The 26,712-nt window shown below is 40.7% G+C and overlaps 1 protein-coding gene across 1 annotated transcript in view; it reads left to right on the top strand.

Annotated features, from left to right (window-relative positions):
* The first annotated feature begins 224 nt into the window (after positions 1 to 224).
* The window catches only part of arid3c (AT rich interactive domain 3C (BRIGHT-like)), a 72,782-nt gene continuing 46,294 nt past the window's right edge, over positions 225 to 26,712 (top strand). Inside the window, exons 1-2 of the mRNA XM_034118558.1 lie at positions 225 to 727; positions 1,018 to 1,659. Of these exons, the coding sequence (XP_033974449.1) occupies positions 695 to 727; positions 1,018 to 1,659 (675 nt within the window). The 5' untranslated portion in view covers positions 225 to 694. The remainder of the gene's footprint in view (positions 728 to 1,017; positions 1,660 to 26,712) is intronic.

Consider the following 26,712-nt stretch of genomic DNA (forward strand, 5'->3'; position numbering starts at 1 on the left):
TAAATGCATTTGAGTAATTATTAATATTATTTTGATTATGATTTATGAATTCAATGTAACAATTATCAAAACAGTAATTGTATTATTATTTATTATTATTATACATTTTTATACATTTTTATTTTTATTTTTCAATGAAGAATAACAAGTTCTAAGTTGACTTAAAACTACATACACTGGATCACCATATGCATATACATTGCAATTATTACAAAAACTTAAAGAATTGGTGCCGTCTTAAGCAAGTATTCAAATGTTTAGACAGTCAGTCAGTTTTAAACGTTTTAAACATATATTTTTGTATGTGTTCCCGTGGTTTATGACAACTGAAATCAAACAATACATGAATAAATGATAATTTAATCATTTTATGTCATATTTATTCTAAGTGTCCCCAGGTCGCAGCGGTTCGCCTCAGCCTGTAGGCCTACTGTCATACTGTCAGTATATTGACGTGTAGTTAGCAGATGGAGCAGGGGGCTGATCTCCACCTCCAGAGGTCATCCTCTCTACAGTCACCACTTGTTGCCAGAGCAGCTCGGGGCTCCAGCATTCAGCAGCAAACACATTTCAAGTATTTATTCCGCCTATCGAGACCTACATGTCTGGATGTTGAATGCGGAACGTTACGCGGACTGAAGCAAGACTCCTGTGATCCGGTTCCTAATATCTGGCGCATCTGACGGACAGAAGCATGGTTGATAATATAGCTACTAAATCTGCTTTGGTAAGGGTCCAGGCTTCTATTGGATTATTACACCTAACTACTTTACATAGTTTTCTATTCCAAATGCATTCATAACTAATAATGTAACTCCATTAGGAACTTTGTTTGTCGACAGTTTATCGGCTCATTTAGTGAAGTTTGTCACGTTCGCTTGTATGAGTAAAATGCAATCCTCTTTATGTTACAGCAGCGGTGAGCCAAACTGTGTAATGAGGCTAATTGGTGGAGCATGTGTTTTAATCGTATAAAGTGCCGCTGATAATAATTTCGCCACCGCCCTCTCCCCGCAGCAAGGCTCTTTCTCGTCCGCCAGCAGCCTTCCCCTGCCCGCTCCCTCCGCATCCTCTCACAGCCTCTTCCCCGGCGCACAGTCCCAGCAGCCCGCCAGCGGAGGCATGAAGCTCGAAGCCGTCATGGAGAACCTGCAGCGGCAACAGGCGGCGCGGCTGGCCCTGGAAGAGAAGCTCCGGCAGGCGGAGACAGAGAAAGACCTCCGCTCCATGGTGGAGTCCCAGATCCACCAACAAGCTCTGGCTTTCCGACACTACCAGGCGGCGATGCGCGGCGCCCTGGCCGCCGGAGTTGCCAACTCGTCCCCCGGGGTGACGCTCCCACACATGGAGGTCCGAAGAGCCGACGAGGACAGCTCCAGACCGGGCAGCGACGACAGGGAGCGGGACGATGAGGGAGAGGACATGGATGAGCAGGACCTGTTGGATGAAGACGAGGAGGGCGAAGAAGATGTCGGTTTGAACCACTTCCAGCACCGGCAGTCCTCGCTCCTGCAGGGAGCCTGCATGCCTCCGAAGAGCACCCCGATGCATCTCATGGCCAGAGTCCCGGCGGCCTTCGCCCCGGGCCGGCACGCAGAGTCTCCATCGGCGCCCCCGCCCCAGCACCACGACTGGACCTACGAGGAGCAGTTCAAACAGGTAGGACAGCCCGAGCTGCTCACACTGAAAGTAGCCGAAGTTACTCCACTGTTTGACCTTCTCCAGTCATGTATGTGCGCTCTGAATAACTATGCGGGTTCTTCATTAGATTTGCCGTCTATTTAAAAAACAAGCTTGTGCCATCTTAGCCTTCCTTTACGCATTTGGATACATTGTTTTTGAGTGTCACTTCATGTTGCTGTATTTTGCATTCTGAAGAAAAACATGGTGATGAAGAGTCTGTTATCCAAAGGCTCTGTGTCGAATGTATTTGCAGATAATAATGAAAATGTTAAATGGTAAATATGTTCATCTATCAGTTTCTGTTAGAATGAGGCTTTCTAACAAACTGCGAAATTAGTCCATAATAATCAAAGTGTTAATGCTCAGCTATAGATCAGATATAAAAAGAACAACTCATAAGTTGACAAGTTGTGAAGATTCACAGCAGCTCCAGATTCCTTTATTTACATCAAAACAAGCAATATTTGATAGGACACAAACTAATATAACTGTATTAAAATGACAGACTATAAAGTACTCAGCTATTTACAATTAATAAGAACACGTTTCTGGTTGCCTGTTTTTTAAAAAGGCGTTCCCTTGTGTCTATTGTTTATATGGCAATAATGCAGTTAAAAATGTTGATGGTACATTAAAAAAATAAATAAAAAGGATATTGCTTCAAACATTTCCATTAGACAAGTTGCCATATATGATCGCTCAAATTGACTTTTTACAAACTAATGACCAAAGGTTTTTCCTGTTAATGTCGTATATCTAGAAAACTTAATTTGTAATGAAGCCATTATAAAGAAGAATTCATGATTTGCTCTTTTATTTTGTTAGCAGCTGGTTAATGACACTGAGTTATTTGATTGATATACGGCTGTGTGTATGTTTCCAGCCGGCAGCAGCAGATCTATACTCTGTGAGCGAGTGTGGATGCTCCATGTCATCCTTTATTTATGATGGATCATTTACAGACTTCCCTAAATGTGATGTGTACATTAGTGACTGCATTAGCGCTGCACATTAAAGCAGCCCAATGCATGGAAATGCAATTTAAATAGGGGCTGAAACCAATAGCCTCAATATAGAGATAATTATGTGTGGAGGATGGTGAGATGAGTGTGTGCAGAGAACGCTCAATCGTCGTTTTCTCTTCACATCTATGCGTCATTAATGCTGTATTTTATAATTAATCTTCAGCTCTATAGTCATGTTAGTGGATAGCTTGCTTGACATTTGCCATCAATGAGATCTGATGGTAAGTTAGCGTTCATTTCTTAAGTTACTACATCTTATAAACAACAGAAAAGCTTCAGCGAATAGATTTAAAATCTACCAGTTATTATTTTTATTATACATGTTCTTGTTTCCCTGTGTCCGTACATGTGTGCTCCATGTAACATCAGGCAGCACGCATGAAGGATTCCTCAGGATGTGCAGTTATTGTGGGGTCATTTGTATGTAGTCATTCAATGTAATGGTCATGGGACAATAAAAGGATGCTTATGGCTGCTAGGCAGACAGAGTGGAGCCAGCATAGTAAGCATGCTCAAAGCTGCAAAACAAAACCACATTTGAAGGCAGTAAATGCATCTTTGGAAATAGGAACAAGATGTGGGCTAAATATAAAAAGGCCTAAGTGAGGCGGAGAACTTTTAATCTGATCTGAACCAAATGGGAGCAGGCGGTGTTTACAGTAGCTGCTAAATCACATGTGTTCACCTCAGGCACAACAGGAAGGCGTGTCAGGCAAGAAAACATTACATTAATAAACATACATATAAAAAAAAACACATATTTTTTTACATAACATTACATTTTCCATTGCTAAATAGAAACAAAAGGTAACCACAACCTAAATATTTATTGTACAGAATGATGACAGGCTGGTGAAACTTATTGAGTTGAGTATTGAGTTTTAATGACCCAGCAGGAGACGACGCAAAGAGATAAGAGTGTAAAACATAAAATAAATTCCTGGTGACAGAAAAAGATGCTGACGACAAAAAGATGCAAGGCAATGAGAGTGTGTGAGGCTGGAGGAACGGAGGGAGAAGCGTGGAGCTTTGGCAGAGGCTCAGGAAATGCAGGAAACTGGATCTGGTGGTATTCCAGCCTGGCTCACACCCAAAAACGCTGGGATCTCCCTGTCTGGCAGCAGCGTGTGTGTGTGTGTTCGTGTTCGTGTGTGTGTGTGTGTGTGTGTGTGTGTGTGTGTGTGTGTGTGTGTGTGTGTGTGTGTGTGTGTGTGTGTGTGTGTGTGTGTGTGTGTGTGTGTGTGTGTGTGTGTGTGTGTGTGTGTGTGTGTGTGTGTGTGTGTGTGTGTGTGTGTGTGTGTGTGTGTGTGTGTCTGTGTGTGTCTGTGTGTGTCTGGGAGTCGGCTCTGTGCCAAACTATTACGAAACAGAAACAAAAACGCGTGCTGCTACACACTCGGCCATGCTTTCTCTCTTCAACACACACCCTTACAATCGTGCAGATATGTGAGCATGCAAATTGCACTTCTCAGTATCCTCTTAAAAATGAACCAATGACAGAAAGAAAATGTAATAGTGCACACTGAATAAACTAAAACGTTGACTTAATTAAATGTATTATATCAACAGATTTAACATAACTGTATTAGGTTAGTTGAAAGCCATACTATTAGGTTTGAATATAGATTATTAGGTTCAACTTAATATTATTGCTTTTAACTATCCTAATACCGTTATGTGAAATTTGTGACACTATACATTTCATTAAAGTCAACGTTTCAGCTTTTTCAGTGCATTATCTTTGGCATGTACAGCCTTGTGTTTAATGGTCACTATAGACTAAACTTTGAACTTGCTTTTAGTGTTGTCAAACCTCTGCTGCTGAATGTGCACATGGATCGTAATCCGCAGCGCTTTACCACACGGCAATAATGTGACCAAGAAGAATGAAAGCAGATATAATGTTCATGTGGCGGGCTGTGGTCTCTGCAAGGTGATTTTCAGAGTGCACTGGAACAGTCTGGAATGAAGAGAAAGACAATGTCACCAATGTTACCTGTCAGTAAGAAATATTACAACACTTTTTGGATTTGAAGAACATTCTCATAAAGTCTGATCCTGAAATATATGTGCATGATTTCTTCACTAAATTCACTGCATCATGAGGACATTTTCTGACTATACTTATATGGGAAATCTTTGTATTAGTACTGCTCCTTTATCTGCAGAATATCATGCATCTTCAAAAGCGATAATGCAAGGCACAGCACGCGTATCAGCAAGTTGTTTTTCAGACATAAGAATTATTGTCCAATACTACCAGACTTCAATCATTTCCTCCAGTCAAATGTATTTCCCTAATTAGTGTTAGTGTTCCTACTCCGTGATGTTTAAAGACAGTCATTTCTAGAGGCTTCACTGAAAAAAACTGAAACGTTGACTTTATTATTAAGTACGTTGATATATATATGTTTTTTTTTAAACATAAAACGATTGCTTTCATCTAATCTAATACAGTTAGGTGAAATCTGTTGACATAATGCATTTAATCAAAGTCAGCATTTCAGTTTTTTCAGTGTTAGTTGAGGGCTGAATTTCTGAATTTGAGACGAAAGGACTTGTTTGAACAGTTTCTCTTAAATCAGTAGAGCAGTTTCGTGTCTCGTGTCCTTCTCAGAGACTCCACAGACAGACAGTAAAGCTGATTGTGAACCAGACGAGACATCTCCCTGTCACGATGTGTCAGTATACAGAGCCACTCCTTGTTGTGGATTGTACCTCTTCCAGCTTGTTTTTCCAACAACTATAGAAAAGTGGTGGAGTGGGAGCGTCAGCTGTACCGGTGTATGATTTCAATCCCCTCCCCCCCCCCCCCCAGGCCACTCAAATTATCCACACTGCTAAAATGAGTCCTTTTAGGCAAATCAGGTGAATGTTTTCAGAACAGTCATCTTTATTCACCTGCAGCTACTGAATGTACTATAGCTTATTTCAAATACTGTCAGTGTTTTTTGAAGTGGATTCAAATTGAAAACAGATTTTAAATCTTACCAATATGGCAATTCATTCAGTTGTTTAGACTCAAGCATGTAATAACAGACAAGATGAATTTATAAGATATTTGTTAAATGGCTCTTTTCCCCAATAAGTAGTGTAAAAACAGAGACTGTGTACCGTTCATTTATTATATAGAATATAGATGATATGGTAGCCTATAGCCAAATATTGACAACTGTAAGGGAACTGTGCAGTGAGGCCACAAACACATCACGGGATTGCTTTCATGAGGATTCTTTGAAGGACCAGATCTTAGATGCAAACATTAGACCTTTCTGCCAATTTCTCAATGCATTTTCTATTGATCTTTCATTCGGTTTCAATTAGGGCTTCATTTTGAAGGCAGATACTGGTATTGATATGTAGGTAATTTAAAATAACAATGTAAAGCCTTTTATTCATCATATACGTTTAGTTTATTATTAACCCAAATTGGGATCAATAAAGTATATGTAATCTAATCTTATTACATTAAAAATACTCATTTCCATTGGTTGTCCCCAGGCAACACACATTGTCAATGAGAATCCTGTAAATGTGGTATTTCAAGAATTGTGACCAGGTATGTGCTACATAGAGTGTCGGTGTAAGAATGAACATGTCAGTGCTCTCTGGAGGTGAAACTGTTTCTAAACCACCTCAAACATAACTTTGCATTTCTGTATTGGCATATCAGTTAACCTAGATACTAAATATCCATCATAAACTCAAATTGGCCGATTTATAAACCCAGACAATTTATTGGTTAAGATTTTGTTTCAGAAAGCTGTTCCTTGCTGCAGGAATGCAAATGAAACTGTTCATATACATTTTTTAGGTGAGGGATCTTTTTATTTTCATGATTCTGGTTAGCACTTGAGATCTCGAGCAGAAATATTCAATGCATTATACCTCTTCACAAAATGAAAATAAAGTACTGCTTTCAGCGTGTTGAGGAAGGGTCTTTGTTTTGAAAGAAAATAAGTAGTTCCTGTTTCTGTCATTCTTCTTTATCTGACCGCTTCTGGGAGCATTAATCCAAGCTAACTCCATGCAGCTGTTCATTTCCATTCACTTGCAGTGTGCTTGAAAAATCAATTAACACACTCTGGAATGTGCGTAAATCAGCACAGTGAACATCCATTCTGGGGTGTACACAGAAATTAATGGAAGCAAATGTATGCCTGGAGAAGTTCACCACTCTACAACAAGTGTACAGTTCAGTGAGATGTATTCATGGTAAAGAATGGATTGTTTCCTTAGTATTTCTCAGCCATGTATCCAAGGGCTCATCTTGAAAAACAATCAGCCCTTCAATCTGACCCTTCCCCCCCACCCCTGCACCACCCACTTTAATGTGACCATAAAAGCCAGCAGGGCGAGCCTCTTTGAAAGAGACACATGCTCCGCACCGTAACTCCCGCGTCAACATTCTGTCAGGGATGTGGAAACCCAGTCTGATCTCATGAAGCTACTGTAAAACTTGAATCATTCACATTGCAACGTTTCTTTTTACATCAGGCAAGACCGTCAATAGGTGAAGCACGTGGGGCCCCAGCGCCCCTCCAGGAACCTTTCTCCACATATTCATCTAACAGCTGTAGGCCACTTTCAAATGTGCTCCGTCACCGGCAATGCTTTAATGGCATTCCTGGATTCTTTCACTGTGTGCCATTACACTTGTACACAGGGCTGCCACACGGACGGGTGGGGTGAAGGGGAACAGAAGTCAAAGAGTGAAAGGAGGATCGGAAGTGTGTGTGTGTGTGTGTGTGTGTGTGTGTGTGTGTGTGTGTGTGTGTGTGTGTGTGTGTGTGTGTGTGTGTGTGTGTGTTACCCCTTTCGCACCAAACTAGTTCCCGTTCTAGCTCCGTGCTTGTACTTTTCTGGTTCCGAACCGGTCCAGCCCCAGTTGTGTTTCCACCGCCCAGAGCCCGACTGGTGCTGCGTCATGACATCACCGTTTACGTCGCTGATTTTCTCCCCAACGCCAGTCACAACAATAGGGGACTGCGACGGGTCGATGCTCATGTTGAATTGACCCTTTTTGGCATTACAACGCTGTTATTAAACTTCCTTAGACAGGTGATGTTAGCATAGCAACTGAAGCTCTGAAGCTCTGACTATCTTGACTGTTCGTTGTTATCATATGGTGGCATAAGCCGTTTTTTTACAGCCATATTTTTTCGGTGTACTTTTCATTATGATTTTACTTGTGTAGCCCATGTACTGATTCCAACCGATAGCTGATATAATAAAAAACAACAGGAAATCGTATGAGGCAGTGTGCTGGTCTTCAAACCGGGAAATATCAGTGAGCAGATGGTCATTAAAAGTAAGGTTTAAACAAACAGCATCACAGTCTGCCTGGTTAGAGTTGGCTCACTTTATATAAGTGTGTGGTGCTGAAGCGCTATTGCTTGTTACAACTTTATTCTCTTCGCCATACCCCCAAATAAACTGTTATTGCTGAGGTTAATCACGCCCCCACCTCCGATGGTTCGTATTTGGATCAAAATCAAAGTTTCAGTTTTTTCAGTGTATGTCATAGAGTTGTATTACTAGTACCACATTGGTGCAGAAATGAGTCGGAATTTAACCAGGAAATTCGTTTTTTTACCACTTCCTGTTCCCTCTTCTCAAAATCACCTTTTTGTTACAACTTGTTCTTGGTAATATGCCTGAAATAACAGATTAACATGTTTTTTTCTACAACATAAAATGTGTCAGTAAACAACCCACTTGTGAATGTTTAAAGCTTCTATGTTACCTAAAAACGGCTGTAGCTAACGTGTCAGAATGAGACTAATAAACATCGTCACGCTGAACATTAGCCGCCTTTAGCTTAGCGCTGGTGATGTGCAGCCATGCGACAGTAATGTAGCTTGTTTATAGCCTTAGGTTAGCTTTTTACATCAGCGATTGCAACATAGAAGTGGTGTTAGTAGAGGTTATCCTGATGAACAAAACGTGTAAGTGTCATAAATCTGTGTTTGCCACAGATTTTTCTGCAATGATACGGAACCCAATGGAAAAATCCTGTTGTCGAGGGAGCCCATGTGATAAATCACTGTATCACTCTATACGGTCAGCTGCCCTGACTTTCACTCTGTTGTTTTTTGGTATTTGTCTTATAATGGCAAATTCATCAGTAATGTGTAACTATAGTGTCAAATAAGGTCCTTTTCTTGTAGTCCTATTTTGTAGATGGTCCCTGTGTGCCAATCTATTGTAAGACTATCATTATCAGAATCAGTTTGCTGGACAAGTACTGTATGGGTACACATAAAAGGAATTGGATTTTCTTAATGTACTTACACACACACAGACATTTTATAAAAAGGTATAAATTAATTAATTAATTAGTTTTTCTCATTTGACTGCGTTTAAAAGTTTATTTTGCGCAGAGGGCTAATTGTTGGCGTTGTTGTATCCACTCAGCCACGGGACTGCCCCGCGTTAAACAGTCCATTTTGATTTATTTTAAATGAGAAAATGAATCAACCAATCGATGAAATGTATATGTTTTCCATTCACATAACAATTGAAAGGGTCCTGAAACATCGTAACACTGAATTGACACAACTTGCAGGAACCCTGGTATCATTAGGACAGTGATCTCCTCATTTCCCCTCCCTCCCTCCCACACACACACACACACACACACACACACACACACACACACACACACACACACACACACACACACACACACACACACACACACACACACACACACACACACACACACACACACACACACACACACACACACACACACACACACACACACACACACACACACACACACACACTGGAGCTGTGTCTCCTCTACTCATCCTGTGTCTCAGTGAGCAGTGAAAGGTGGGCTGAGCTCCACTCAGTGCGCTGTGAGACGTACTTGTTTTCTCTGCAAATGGCTCTTCTCTTTTCATTAAAACAGAGGCAGGGTTAGCTTGTTCAAACATCCACACCCCCCCCCCCCCAACCCTCGATGTGGGTGTTACTTTTTAATCGCAGCAGCCTGGAATTTCTGCAGCTGCTTGCAAAAGCCCCCCTCTCTGTTTACGAGACCTGACTGTTGGGCAAACATTGCCTCACCGCTGCGTCTCTGACTGGCTTTTTCCATCCTGCCATTGTTGGGGAGGCCCTCAGAATTACCATGACGACGTGTTATCTTTTGATTAAATGCATGTGTATCAGTTTTTAAATCTTTGTGCTCCATATCGTTGCTGCTAACCTTGTTATAAGAGAAATGTGGTGTAGCACAATCAAATGGTGCAGTGCTTCACGTCGTTAGTTATGGGGCCCTGAGAGGCCCTTAAGGGTTGATTATTGGGTTTAGAGCCGGCCCTCTAAGAGGGGGCGATGTCACACAAACCAAAGGCTGAAAATAAATGTGATGAAGAGTTTGTGAAGTAAAAGTGAGAGATAAAAAGATGATATGTGAAAAATCAACTATATATGTCTTCCCACTGAATATGAACCAGAACCAGTGAAATATTCCAGCAATCTTCATTAATTTGATGTCAAGGCAATGATCCTTTCAGTCCAGTCATAGTTTGGCTCAGGTTAAACCATGTTGTATATGTATGGATGCTTCTAGACCTCAATTTGCTCCATCTAGAACAAATTCACAACTTTAGGCATCCGTTCACGTCTCTTTATTTGCTTTGCACGAGAGTATAGCAAGCATATTATCTGAATATTATATTATATTATTATATAATAAGGCATGCAATCAAGGTTAACATGTTTGAAGCCATCCATAATATTAGGAAAGTTAACTTGCTGAAACATTTTAAATACCTAGTTTCTGGTTATCCACAAAGGGAAAGGAATCACCAACAGCATGGAAAGGCCCCAGCACAGGGAGGGTCTTGGGCCCATCTAAATAAAGACCACAAAGTGTCCCTGGGAAAGTTCTTATTCAACAAGTTCAATAATGTGCAATGTCAGCCAATTCAATGTAGTTTTAATAAATAAACATTGAAATACCAAACAGTGAGAATTAGCTTATGCTCTCAGTTTTGACTCATTGAAAGTCATGATGGCTTGACCAACAAACCAGTAGTATTTTTGTTCTAATTCCCCAGAAAACCCATAAACAAAAACATCTGTTGTAAAACACTGCAGCAGTCGAATCAACTTGAAAAGTTTCTTTAGTGAGAATGATTGAGACTAAATGACTTACTAAAATATGATTGAGATGTTTTTAAGTGAGCAGGTTGGTGATGCTGTGAATACATTATCATGAACCAAGAATGAATCCTACATGATGTTCTCCTCTGTTCTGAAGACTGAGTGTAAGAGCCAGTATGACGTGCACACAGATCGCTCCCTCCCTGCAGAGGCCACAGATAACAAAGACAGAAAATTCACTGATTCTTCAATATAGGCGACCTTCAGCCTCATTTTGCATTCACTGTAATGGCCAATCAGCATTTTTGTGACCCAATGTATGTAATCAAAAGCTGTACAGTCAATGGCTAGGGATGTGCATGTGCCACCTGGGTAGCTGCTTTGCACTAAGCAGATTGAGTAATCATTGATAGTCAAACGCCAGGCTAGCAGATTAGATTGCTGCCATAAAAGTGCGTTTGTGTGTCAAGGTCTCCGCGGTGCGCTGAGGAGGATCTGTCGCTGCTGCTCAATCGATCCTTGTATGATGAGCACTTTGAAGTGTTCTCTTTCCTGACAGTGTTTCCAAATTAAGCCTACAGTATGTGAGCATATAGGTTCAGAATAGCACAGTATGGGGGTTTCATGTATACCGTATAATATCACTCCACTCAACTAACTTTCAGTAGAAGGTCCTTTCCTTGTTTTAGTTACGTTCTGTACTGCGGATAAGACGCAATGGTGTAAAGTAACTAAGTAGATTTACTCTACATTGTACTTACAATTCAGAGGTAAACCGTGTACTTTTACTCCACTACATTTATTTAAATGTTACTTTACAGATTTGGATTAATGATGTGAAATATAATCAAGTCTTAAATCAGACTTTAGTCAGTGGCGAGCCGTCAGGGCCCTCTAGGCCCTCTGTGAGGGCCTAAGATATTCCAAAAAATAATATTTAAAAACATTAAAAAAAAATTTTTTTTTTTTAAATATATATTTTTTTTAATATTATTTTTGTTATATTTTTCATTAGTTTTACCGAAAAAAAACTTGATTTAATAAAATAACATTTCCAAATAAATAAATCCTTCGAATCTGCCTGTTCAGTCTCTGTTGAATGTGAAGGGTTACATGAAAGAAGCTCACCTGGCCCTCTCTGCGATTCACAGAGGGCCCGCTATTGTAACTGAACGAGAGAGTAATGTCAAATGACAGTACAATTGACCAATCATATCTTCCCTCTAAATGGGTGGGTTTTATTATCGCGGACTAGATGACAAGTTCCGCCCGCTGTGAAACTTTTCTTGTTTCCATAGCAACAACAACTAGCTGCACAGTTCGGGAACTTATGCACTTCTTTTTACTGACAGTGGAGTGTACGGCAAATTTTCAAATTCTGCGAATTATAAAAAATATGCATCGAGTGAATAAGAAAAAAAGGAGCGAGGCCTATTAAAGATGATATTAAGTGGTAACCGCAATTATCTCTGACCAATAAGAGGTCTGCTGTGTGGTAACTCCACCTTCTAGTAGCGGCTGAGATGTTCCTGTAGAACCAGGTACTGTAGACAACTTGTGCTCATTTGAACCCAGGGAAGGTTTGAAACATGAACCGATATACTGCATGTATTTTAAAGGTGGGGGTGGCCGTAAATGCAGAAATGGCAACAAGCTGACGGACACAGAAAGAGATACACACACCAGTTCCATCTGTTGTACCTCCTGTCATAGATTAATGTGTTTGTGCAGGTGTGTGTGTGCGCATAATGCATGCCATTACATTCCTATTGAAGCCTGAGGGGCCCCCGTGTATCAGTGCTCTCCAATATACTCTCATGTCAGATAGAGAAGCAGACGTGTGTGCAGCTTAGCGCCGTGGTCTCAGTTTCTCTGCTGCGGCTCCAGATTGAGGGTAATCTGGACATGTCCGCTCTGATCTGTCCGGGCCAATGGGTCACCAAGATCAGGTGCAACATAAATTAATTAACCTCTCTGTTAATCCCGATTACTGGGGAATTTTCATAATGCTTAGAGACACAGCTATACACCATCATCTGGCTACCGATGCCATGGGAGGTGGGTAAAAACATTAGTCAAATCTGAGATATTGAGGGGATGTGAAGATACAGTCACTAAAATAAACCAGGAGGCGGAGTTTGGAGCTGCTTTGTTCATCGTCTTCCTGACATCAATCAACACATGGTTTCTTTGCATGTGATTTGCATGGTGTACTCTATAGAGATTTTGCATGCATTTTGTGTTTAAGCACCCTTCAATGTGCATGTTTGTCGTAAAGTATAGTTCGACTCCCTTTTTGTCAGCAAACCTTTGACCTACTGTCCAACCCTCATATAGCTGGAACAAAGGAGAAACATGACCATATGTTTACTTTCTACTGGTATTACATATCAAATCACTCATCTGTCAGGTCATAGAAAGACAACCTCAGTGATTTTCTGAAGGACTGCTGATATGGGCCCAGTAGAAGCAAATAGTCACTGAGGCACAGAAAGCTCCAGTATTTGATATTAGTATGTTACGTAAAATATACTATACTTATACTATACTGAGGTTACATATAGTCACTTCTAAGCATCCCACCCTGTCCAAAAAGTCTGCTCAATCTGCAAAAGTACTAGTTGGGAAGTGATGATTGTCACAATATAATGTATTAATACAAAGTCATTCTCACTAGAATCACCTAATTACAAACCCACCTTGGGCAACTTCTAATTATAGATTATAAACTCCCTGTAGCTTGCTGAAAATACCAAATTACCCAATATCAATCTTACAAGTAAGTGTGTCTAAAACATTGTACAAGGGACATTGTACAAATTCAATTAGATATCATTTTGCAATTGTTTGCTCAATTTGAGTATGATGTGGCCCTACTACTACCAATACAAGATTGTTCTGAAAATACACCCTATGCGTAATGGTATTTTAGTTTATTTTATCTTTTATATATCGGTCTAATCCCCTGCATTTATGATTTTCTTCCTACATTTACCTGACACCCACCATTGTTGATTTTGCTGCTGTCTCCACTATCAGGGAGATAAAATCAAGTGTTTCCTCCAGCCGAAACAGAGCCAGAGGGCTGCCATTCAAGTGTTCATGGCAGTCACTAACTTCCCCCCCCCCATCACTAATGATTATCTCCCCCCCACACACACTGACCTGCTATCTCAGATGCCACTACAGCCCCCCTCCCCACACTCATTTGGCTGGGAGTGACAGGGCGACATCAGCCTAACTATAGCTGCTGCTCATGTTTCCTGCCCTGCTCTCGCACCACTGCAGCCCCATGGAAAGACAATACCCTTTCTGGCTGATAGAGAAGTGTGAGGTGACACTCTACTGAGAGAGCCTCCGCAGTCACTAATCAACAGGAGCAGTGTCAGGTTACTCACACATGCAGGAGCTACACCTACAGTACTGAATGACATTTGATGAAATAAATCAGCATTATACTCCGATCTACACTTATGCTGTGTCCCAAATCACGTACTTCTGTAGCCTACCTATATTTGCTGTTTTGAGGGCACACGTGCATCCCAATGTGAGACACAATGCATTATGAATACTTGAATGGTGCACTCGTAGGCCCTCAACAATCGCAGTCTTAGCTATATAATGGAAGTGACACGACCAGCCGTGATTGTGGTTAACACAGCACTGACTTTACTTATAAAATGTAAACATTTGGGAATCTTTTGACAATTTAAGTAACGCACCACATTACTGTTGACAAAAAGAAGCCACCGTGAATTTAATAGGGTTCATTGGGCAGTCTGTAATGATTTGCTAAAGTGATTGATCGTAGCAAGCTAGCTAGGTAACAGCGGCAATCGTGAAACAGCTGTGATTCGAAACAACGCTACCAAAATTCACATACTGCAAATGTTCACAGTGCGTGACATGCAGTGTACTAAGGAGATTATCCAAACTAAAACACAGCATTACTAATACTTAAATATAATCTAGCGGGTACAAACTGCTTTTACAGTTAGCATCAAGCTAACACAAGGCAAACAGGGGGTGTTTCAAAATGTTCAATACAAAAGCTTTGAAAAACAGTCACCCCCTATCTTACCGAAGGCCAAAGCTAAAAGCCTTAAAGCAAAATAAGCTCAATAGTAACATTTTGGATGTGATGAAAGCTAAAAGTATGTAATGATACCGATGTGTGATTATTGAAGTCATGTTGACTTTATTTTCACAATGTAGTGCTTAATTCCACACCATTTGTTTTTGTGATAAAATGTTTTAATGCCAGGTTGATTTACTTTGACGTATTTTCTTTCTGCTGACTATGCCATCTAGAAACAGCTAAGTTAGTAGCTGACTTCACTTGTAGTCAACATGCAAAAAAGGTTTTAGGATTATCCCTATGCTTTTACACAAAGCAATAATCAAATTCTGTAATCTTCCACTGTCATCAGTTAAGATGGAGGAAGGGTGGAACTCTCTTCTGGCCATTGTGTTACGGAAAGCAAATTTACAGGGAAATCAGTGAGGACGATTTGCATGATCCTTGAGATATTTATTCCCGTCGCCAGGCAGCGTTAGGAGCATCCGATCATCTGGAGAATATGAGATATGTGAAGGGCATACTTGCCAACCTTGAGATCTCAGAAATCGGGAGCATTTCAAAACCACCGCGGTAGTGGATCGCCGGAGCTGTTAGATTAACATTAACATGCTTATTGTAGTTGTAAGTGCAATGCCTTGCTGCCTGTAGCTCCTTGATGGAGCATATGTGTGGGCTGGACCTGTATTTTACAGGAAAGGTATGAGCAGAGGGTAGAGTTCTCGATTCTTGTTCTTGTGACTATCTTCCTCCCCATGCTGAACACCCTCTCAGACTTTCAGTTGCGCGCGCTACTAAAGAGACGCGCTACCATGGAAACCAAACAATGGTGTCGCTGTATTACAGTCTGAGTGGAAACAGTCGTGAGTAAATCTGATTTGGTCAGAAATCGGGAGAAATGCGGGAGAAATATGACCCCAGGAGGAAACCGGGAGAAGGCAATGAAATCAGGAGTCTCCCGCGAAAATCGTGAGGGTTGGCAAGTATGGTGAGGGGATAACACAGTGGCTCCTGCTTGTTCTTTGTCTCTGCTCTCAGCTGATTGTGTTGTGCTTCTGCTTCTTTACTCCCAGTTGTTGACAAATGAAGCAGAACATCAGCACACATGAATGTAGAGGGGCTTCCCTCTCCATTAGGAGTGGCACACACACTTCTCCATTTCCATCTTCATTTTGGTAATTCTTCTCTAACCATCAATCCATCCATCGTCTTAGTGAGACCTGTTGTGCTAATGTGGCAGCTTCATCTATCAACTGCACCAGCTAGTCATGACTACATATTAAGATGGGAACACTAATGCAGACAGATCTGCTGTCATGTGATGTGAATGGTGATTTCCCTCTTTAAAATGTATTGTCTTTCAACTTCGATAATGTATTATTTGTATACTATTTAATCAGAGATTACATTTTTGATCAACTCTTTACAATATCTGCACCTTGTTATGCTACGTCACACTAAACAGTCTTGTTGAGTATTATTATATTTGAGACAGCAAGACATTTTTAGTAATTGTTTTATTATGCAACCCAATGTACCGAATGCTATTGCAGTGATGCCACTATTGCATTCTTGAAACATTGCATTCATGTAACAAAACTGAAAAGCCCCTGTAATTACAAACCTGACAGGACAGACGATTTTAAAATAAAAACAATCCAGGGAAGAGTTTGGACCCACTTAATAATAATTAATAAGCAGTCAAGTGGTCAAAATGTCAAAATATCCAATATACTGAACTCCATGGCTCCTGATGCTATAATCAATGGTGTGTCACTATGTGACAAAATAACCGTGTGTGAGAGGGTGAATGTTATTTTCTCCTAAGCAGGTGGCACCTTGTGTGTGTGAATGCTAACATGAGTTGTAAAAGCGCTTTGAGTGGTTGATTAATGCTGTCATTTATCATTAAAAATGCCATAACTTCATTTATGCAGTTTCTACATTGTGAGGATGTTGCTGCTTTTCATTACCTTATTTGTAAAATGTATACATTTTTGGTTTTGGGGTGTTGCTTTAGAAAAACAAGCAATTGAATGGAGTCTTAGGCAAATAATTGAGGTGGAACATTTTTATTTTCTGACAGTAAACGCATTTGTCGATTTATCTAGCAGCAGATTGATCCACTATGAATTGATTTGGTATTTACAATCCAGGAAGGCTGGTTGCGGCAACAGATCCATGAATTTGAAGGCTTATGGATTTATGATACTATGGATAGAAGTCAGGAAACGTAGTAATAATGTAATGTTTGTCAAATGATGGTGAAGTGCACAGAAATAGTTCATTCACATGAGAAAGTCTTGTGTTTCAAATAATGATTTCATTTAGCTGCCACTCTATTTAAAGCTTCTTACAATAGAACTCCAAACCACAAGATCCTGCAGGTACATTTACTTTCAATAAGCCACGTTTTTTATTGCTGCTAGATGAGCTATAGCAGTGAGATGTCAATTGCAGGTGGTCCAGGAAAGAGATCATTTGTGTTATTTATTAACTATAACAAAGAATGGAAAGCAACATTTAAGCTGCACTTGTAATATTTTAAAACAAAGTGAGTGGATTCAAACTTGTTGGTTGAATTGGTCAACCAACAGTTTTTGAGGAACAGCCAGGGTTTCTGGGTGTCTTACATAAATAGTTTCTGTTACAATAACTAATTACCTGAAAACAAATGTGCTCTTTTCTATTACAATATACTCTTTTTAGGTTTTTTGTAACATTCTAATCCTGCTAGTAATACCCATTTTATAGAAATGTTTTATGTTTTTTAACTGTAAGAGAATACAGTTACTTTTTTTTGTATCCCGAATCCTGTTCCTTGTAATCCGTTACTCACCAAGCCTGAAAATACAACAATAACTGATGTTAAAAATGTTTTAGTAGTGATTCAAATGTAATGATGATAAATGCAAGGCTCTTTATGGATCCCATGTACTGAAGATGATATTAAACATCAGCGTGTCCTTTGTTTATGGAGAGGTCCCAGAGGAATTCCACAGCTTATTGGCACATGGAAATTGCTTGCATGGTTCTTTGTCCAGGCTTGCTACAAGAATCGTAACACACACACTTAGTGACGGGAAAAACAGGGATGAAAAGGGGACAGAGGCATGGAAGAACGATAAGTGACTGCATGGACACTGGGTGATAAATAGAGACATTTCCCGTGTCATTTTAGTTGTGACAAAGAAATCCAGATAGAAGTGTGCTCTTTGTTCACAGGGTCAGAGAAGCAATCAGTAAATTCAAGCCGAAGTGTAGCTGAAATCAATACAAACTAGATATAGTTCCTAATGTGCTTATGGATTCCTCAGTGCGAAAAAAGGAAGCAGTTGTACTTCCTGTCTTTGTTTCCTTCTGGTGAGATTGCTTGAGAAAACACGTTGTACAAACAGAGGAAGGCTAGCAGTGCAAGCAAGAGGAGCTTTAATTTATGGCCAGCTTGGTGGGGGGCCATGGGGAAATAAATGGGTCACTTTGATTCACCCACGACCAGGACACTAAGGAAAATGGCGATCCCATTAATAATGTGTGAAGTAAATCCAGGTTTATTTGACACAAGCAGCTATTTTTCACAGCCAGCACAGATGACATTATCCTATTTTCTCCAGAATGAAACCTAATGATGTTAAAAAGGAGCCTCACCAATTTTATCTCCAGTCCTATCCAGGCTGATGACAAATGTCTCAGCAAAGTAAGAAATAGACATGGAAAAGATTATTCAGTGCTGCTCACATGGGAATGAAAAATCAATATTGACCTTGTTGGAAAAAAGCCAGCGGAGACCTATATAATTTGTGAGGGAGTCAGCAGTAGGAAAAAGTGCTGTTGTTTTGTTGGAGTCGAGCCTCATATGATTGTGTGAGAAAGGATGTTAGTGGACAGGGGCCTTCTTCAGGGAGCCATGTCAAACCAATACTCAGTAATAACATGAGAGGAATAAGGTGAGGCTGCATGCTTCACTGTTTAATACTAACTATATACTATATGTGGCGCTTGGCCGAGATTATATCCATCACAAGCGTCCAGTGTTTTTTTCCCTTTATTTTTAGAACTCAAATCCAATTTTCCTTAAAGGTCCCATGTCATGGCCATTTCTACTGATCATAATTCCATTGTTGAGGTCTACTAGAATAGATTTACATTGTTCAATGTTCCAAACTCACATTGGTTTCTCAGGCCCCGGCTCCACGAGGACAAATACGGCAAAACGCATCGGAGTAACGCAAATGCAACCGCAAAAAACCTTCCGTCCCCACGCAATATACACCGGATTGTGTCAAGCTCCACGAGACAGCTCCGTTTACATCCAACCGCTGGAAAAGCTGCAGTACATATGCCGAACCTGTACGTGGCGCTGTAACTTCCTCCACAAAAGCAGCAACTTCCTCCACAAAAGCAGCGAAGAAGAATGGTTGTCATGGCTGCACTTCTGTGTATTCTCCGCGGTGGGGGCCGACAGAACCGGGCAGAGTTTTTCGCCGGTCAGCGTGTGTTAAAGTTTAAATCTTCCGGACAAAATTATAAAAGTGCCGGTCAAAGGTCTTCATTGTTATTTATTGAGCTTTAAAACAAATGAATAACGACGATATAATGATATATAATCATCAAATACATCTCTTTTTCCTCTCTTCTGACAGCGTCAGTGTCTGTCTCATGCAGCAGCTGATCCTGTAATGAGTGACCCGACAGTAAAAATGAACATATTTATAACTAGTTTAGGTAGTTTGAGAGGTAATTAAAATAGCTAAGGGTGATGATCTGACTTGAAGTGTGTGTTTTGCTCCCGCTGCATCACAGCGGCAGGAGCTGCGTGTCTCCGTCCTGTCAGATTAGACTTCACTCGCGTTTATGTCCATATCGAGATAAAGATAAATAATCTGAATTCAAGGAGGAGCTCCTGTAGATGTTGCACAAAGAACTGTAGCATGGTCAGTAGCGACTGGAGCACGATAGCAACCCTGCGGGGGAGAGGCGGGGCTATGAAAACGAATGACCGTATAGGCGACTCCACGGCCCCGTTGGACCCCCCAGAGCGCTCCGTTCCCAGATCTATCCACCTTTGGACCCGTTGTCGTTTGCGGGGTCTGTTTCTACGTTTCCCTTACGGCGTCGTCGAGCTTAGAGGGCTATACGCATGAGAAATATGCGGATTCAACCCGTTTTCGTCCGCGTGGAGCCGGGGCCTCATACAGCATCTCTGTATAGTATGTGTATTCACTCTCTGTCCTAAACGGCTTGTTGGAGCTCCTGCCCCCCCCCTCCCTATGAGCCCAGTGGCCGTCTGCGAGATAGCGAGACACAGCGCAACCCAGCCCGAACACACACACACACCCGCAGCCTGGCTGGGAGTTTGTGTGTGTGCTCACACACCGACTCACAGCCTCGCCACGCGTCCCGCCGTCTCAGGGAGGAGAAATCGGCGGAGCTGCAGCTGAGAAAAGATTGAGTGTGTGTGTGTGAGGAAGTCCGCGGATTGGTCCATTTGGACCAATCCACGGACTTAACCTAACGGCACCGCGGACGTAATGTAACGGCTCCACGGATTGGTCCATTTGGACCAATGGGTCCATTTGGGTATTGTCCCGTCACTGTACCCAGGAAGAAAAAGAGAAATCCCCAACGAGGCGTTCTGGGGCAGCATAGACAGGTCTTTTCTGTGTTAGAGTTTTACTCGCTACAGGGTGTACTTTGAGGGTTTTGACTCTGCAGACCGTTTACATGCATAGAAACCTTCATAACACACAAGGGGACGGGTAATAACCGGAAAAGCATGACATGGGCCCTTTAAGCCAATATGCTGAAGCACTCAGTGAATTGATTGTTTTCACCCAAAAGAAAATCAATACATTTGAATGAAATGTGTTACTGGATATTTAGAAAGAAATAAACAGACATCCACAGTACGGATTTAAAGGGGCCCTATTATCCTCCTTTTCAGGTTTCATAACACCTCTACTGTGCTGCAGCACCTCTTTTCACCCTCTGTCTGAAACCAGAGCCCAGTCTGCTCTGATTGGTTACCTGGCCGGCTCTGTTGTGATTGGACAACTGCGTAGGGATGTCCCGCCCCTTTGCCTAACACATACAATGTGTTGGAGTGCTAGCCAATAGAAGTGTGAGTGTTACATAGTGATGTCATAATTGAACAGAAGTAAACAAAGGAGTCCAATGGAGTTGTTTCGTTGTTACATGCAGTAACACCTATAGAACACACTACAGAGAGGGAACACTCCAAAAACAGAAAGTGTTTAAAAACACATTTAGCTTTGGGAATTCTCCTGAAATGTGGTTGAGAGACCATGGGACTCCACATCTTCTTTAGTGACAGCACAGGCTGAGGTTACCATAACAACAAAAGCTGTCAGATGAAGCCGAATGACAGAAGTAGTAAGTATTTTTCACTCAAACACAACAAAGACCTGTAAACAAGTAATCACTTCATGATCCCTCCCAAAAGCCTTTGCATAAGAGGGGATATCTTCCTTTCTGCTTGGGCTTGTGCGCTCTGCACTCCTTCATCAGCAGATGGACATTTTACAGTTATCATTGTTCTGTCGTCTTGAAGTATGGAGAGTTGGTCTCGTGAAAACAGATTAATTGGTTGATGATCAAAATAATTGATATAACTGAATAATTAAAAAGAAAATTGAAAGTGTTTCCTTTTCATTTGATGGTTTAGTTGATACTGAATTCTGATTGGTCAATTTGGAAGTTTCAAAAGTTTAAAGTTCTCGCTAAGAGGCTGCGGATCTATGGACCATTTTTACTAAGCAGAAAATATGATCATGTTTTATAAATAATTTTTTTTTTAAATCAATATTGTGAATCAAGTCGCTGGTTAATTCAGTAGGTAGCCGTTGAGATCCTTGTCACCACCTGTGTCCGCCTCGCTGCACATCCCTTACTTATTTATACATTTGATTTAGGCATTGTGACACTGTGGGTTTGTTTGGTGGAAGAATGGGTGATGATGTGAAAGCAACAGAAGTCTTGTCGTACGAACACAGTGGGTTTGTGCAGTAACTTGAAGAATGTGGCCCCGCCATGTAATGCGATCCTCTTTAATCGGCGTGTACTCCTGTGAAATCTAGCATGGGCTTGCTGACACTTTGTTTCTGTTTGGCATAAGCTCTGTTTGACGGCCTCTGACCTACTTGTGAGCCGCTGCCCATCAGAACGCTGCTTAGCGCTCCTACATACCTAAGTTGGTCAGAGATCACTGAGGGGATCAACATCAGATTAAAACAACAGATTAGTGTTTGAGCACATGAGGCTACAGCCATTTATGTAAAGGGTGTGGTGGACATGGACCACTTACCTCTCAACATTATGAAATGAAATAAAAACCTCTTGCCCGAAGTGGCAGAAGTTAATTATCTCCAGTGTTAATAATACAAACGTTTTTAGTCTAAGTATTTCTTGGAGTTTATATGGTTATTATCACCTTATAGCGGCTTATCAGCTTACCAAAGCCCCACAGGCCGACCTTATAGGGACATAACGTCAGAGGAACTGTTTCATGTGGAGGCACCTATAGTTTGGTATCACTATGAACACATGCTATTCCAAGCGCTCCTGGCAACGTGTCTTCACATGTCTTGTACCACAAACTGAAAAAAGTAATTATATGTGATTAATCAATATACTATTAGATGTCAGTTTAATGATTTTATATGTATTTTACAAATGACTAGAATTTCTCAGGTCATTTCCTAGAGAGTTGTAACTTGGTTTTTAAATGTCCATTTGCTTTAATCAATTAAACAATTATAATGAATTGATTCACACAAATAGGTCAACATTTAATTTACAATAATAGATTAAACATTATAATTTATTTCCAAATGAAATATCCAAAATGGTTGAAATTGCAGGTATAAAGAACGGCTAAAAGTAATTAATGTATAATTAAATAAAAGTAAACATATAAGAGTTTACAGTTAATGAGAATGCATAATAATAAATAAATACTTGGCTTTTAATGAGAAAGGGAACGTTTCCCTCTTCAATCCACCCAAATAAATAAACATTCACTGTGCTGTGGGATGGTGCATTCACATGCTGGCATTAATGGACGTACTATATTTGATTGTTTTTAATGTAAAACATAAAAACATGGTTTGATAAATAGCTGGCACCTGTGAGATAAGATGCAACAATGTTTGATCCATGTTACAGCCTCTCATATGATGACATGACGACTGGAATCAGAATCAAATTCAAATCTATTTGAATACAGGACGCAGTATCATGCAGAACGGTGTGTCTTCATTTCCTTTGCAGCAGCTCTTCTGCTGGTGAGATTTTAATTGGATTACCATAACCTAATTCATCCAATAGATGGATACAAATCCGAACATATATCAAGTGACACACAACAACAGCGACATGACAGGAAGTCGCCGGGTTGAGACTTTATTTTAAACAACTCGGCCTGCTTTACTAATAAATGAATAGTATTGATGAAAACGTCCTTTGTAGGAGACCTCAGTACAAAATGTAAGTAAGCTACGAGAAAGAAGGTAAGTGGATGTGAATAAGCAGGGTGGGGGATGGGGTGAGCTGACCAGGGGAGGAAGGGGGGGGGGGGGGGGGGGAATGGTAAATTTATGGCTCAAAGTGCCACATCATCACACAGGGCTGGTATTTCCTGCCAGGACTCCAGGCAGCTCCGGCCGCCGTTGTGTAAGCAGATGTCCAAGATACTAGGAATTATATCACACACACACACACACACACACACACACACACACACACACACACACACACACACACACACACACACACACACACACACACACACACACACACACACACATGATTACTTTAAGCCTTTTCTACAACTGAAGCCAGACTGAACCTTAACAATATATAAGTCATGTTTTTGCCTTCACCCCAAAACACTACAAGCTGATAGAGTGTAGCTCCTGGTGCTGTCAGAGGTGCTAAAGGCTGTCCACGACATGAAGGATTCCTCTGCCCTTTCTGCTCCATTCTCACAGTGTGGACTTTCCAAGGGACTTTTATTTGTACTCTTCATCTACTGCAACTTTGAATGCAGCAATGTGCAAAACTAGTAACAAGAAGCAGAACTTTGAACTGTCACTTTGCCTTAAAATGTAATCGGAATAATCAAGGTGATTTATCAATATGCAATTAGATGTCAGTTTAATTATTTATTTATTTGTACAAATGGCTAGAAAAAATGTTTTTCCTAAAGTTGAATATTCAATCAATTAAATAATTACAATGAATTGCTTCACACAAAAAGGTCAACATTTAATTTACATGAAATTAATATATAATGAATAGGAAATATCCGCAATAGTTGAAATTGAAGGTAAAAAACAAGGGCTAAAATAAATGTATGTATAATTAAAATAAGTAAACATAAGAGTTTACAGTTAACGATAATGCATACATAAACACATGTAGACGTGATCTGGTTCCATTACTATCAGAGAGTAAGACCTTAGTATTTACCTACCAAAGATGTACAGGAGCACACAGAAACAAAGTGCATGTGAAAAAGTTCGTTTTCTTGGAAAAAGGGAAACATTAATGGAGCATTGAAACCCTGAACGGGCCCCTCGTCAAGAGCGGGCCTCATGACGAGGTCACAGAGCGGGTTGGTGCCCTTATCTTTTACCTTTATTATTCATATTTCCAAACATATGCTAATGAGCAGTACATCTCGACGTTTGTTTTGGTTCAATTTTTACATTTCTTGTATGTCTGACATGAAAGAATTGAGTACATACATTTCAATCAAATGGTGCCCTGTCAACATATTATGCATATTTGATCAAATGAACATATAAAATACAAACTTAGTCACTATACTATACACTTTCTATACTCAAGGCATGTACACATTGTAAGTCCTAATGATGTTTGAATCCTGAACCCCAGGAGCTACAGCTACCTGGAATTCTATTAAATGAAATTAAATATGGGAAGATTAGTTTTTATGTCCGAAAACTTAGTGTCATAAATGTTAAATAAAATGCTAGCCAGGCCTCATGGAGGCATGGGCTCAGCGAGGATGGGCTCCTGGGCTCAGGCGGTGCTGGGGCTCCTGTGTGCTCGGTCGGGGTGATGTTTGTTGACTGCCCTATAAAAACAAAGGTATCATGGGAATGGCAGTCGGCTTGTCAGGCCCTATAAAAGGCCAGCACACACAGGGAAGAGCTGTTGATTCGGCAAAGCTCCCCTTCTCTACTGCTGAGGTTAATGAGACACAAACACACACACACACACACACACACACACACACACACACACACACACACACACACACACACACACACACACACACACACACACACACACACACACACACACACACACATGCACACAGCTACAGGAAGGAGGAGGGGGAGCTCTTTGCCGTTCTTTATCTGGGCGAGGCGAAGACTTTACTTTGCTCTCAGCTAGTTATGTGTGTTTGCCTATATTGACTAGAGGCAGAAGTGTGTGTGTGTGTGTGTGTGTGTGTGTGTGTGTGTGTGTGTGTGTGTGTGTGTGTGTGTGTGTGTGTGTGTGTGTGTGTGTGTGTGTGTGTGTGTGTGTGTGTGTGTGTGTGTGTGTGTGTGTGTGTGTGTGTGTGTGTGTGTGTGTGTGTGTGTACTGCATTCATCTCCTGTAGTTTCAAATTACAGCACACTAGTTGATTGCAGTATAACACTATACCAAACCCCCATAGCAACTAGAGTCACATGCTGCTGTGTCTAGTCCAACATAATTATAGCAATAACATATTATAGTTACCACATTTGATCATTTCAATTGAGTAAGGGGTTATGTGAATTCAAGTTTTATAGGTAGCTGTCACTGAAGTCTGGCATGCAGGGAACGGATGTCATTTAAAGAGTGTTTTTTAAAACGTTTATTACATGACTGCCAACCCTTTCCACACCTGATGGGCTGTCATCACTCTTTGCTTTTCCATATGTATCCTGGGTAAATATGATATTAGTGATTATTACTACAAAATATGTAGTATGTATATGAGACATAAGAATCATGCCATGCAGCTGCAGAATAACACTTCACTTTATATCTTAGACAGAAGACGGATAACAAGAATAATGAGCCAGATAATAATAACAATAATAATAATAATAATGGAGGACCTGCTTTAAGTCCTTTATCAGTTTATTATCGTGCCGGTGAATATGGCATTGAAACCAAATATTGTGTGGCGTGTTAATGCCTATCCTTTTAACATCATGGTAATAATAGATGAGCAACTATTCAGATTACAAACCACAAATAAATAATTATCTGGGTCCTTTGTTAGTTGAAAGATTCTTATAATAATATGTTTACAAGTTTAATAATATATAATCTGCGTAAAGGCTGATTTGATGTTGTTTTGCTGCCTTACTGCAGCGGCTTCTTTGTAAAAGTGGCAGAGAGAGTCAAAGTTGGCGTCTGCTTATCCTGTGAAGGTTGAAGCTCTGTGAGATCCTCTGAGGCTCACCTGAGGGTACACTTTGCTCATTGAACTTACCTGTCAGGCCACTCTCAAATTCACTCCCACACTTTTATTTTGTTATGTGTAATGTACGTTGTTTGTGTGGAAATGCTTCTTTGACAGTATGATTGACTTTTACACCAGCTGGTCTCTCCTCCTTCACTCACATGTTAAAGCTCTGTTACTTGTTGCTGTGTGTTGCCTGTAGTCGGCCTCAGGTCCTCCTCTGTGTCCCTACTGTACAGCAGCTTTAGCTATTTGCAGTGGAATCTGTGTTGAGGTGATGAAGGGGCTCGCCGGTGCCTCGGGGGGGGGGAAGCAGC

Source organism: Trematomus bernacchii, unplaced genomic scaffold, assembly GCF_902827165.1.
Source record: "Trematomus bernacchii unplaced genomic scaffold, fTreBer1.1, whole genome shotgun sequence".
Classification (NCBI taxonomy): domain Eukaryota; kingdom Metazoa; phylum Chordata; class Actinopteri; order Perciformes; family Nototheniidae; genus Trematomus; species Trematomus bernacchii.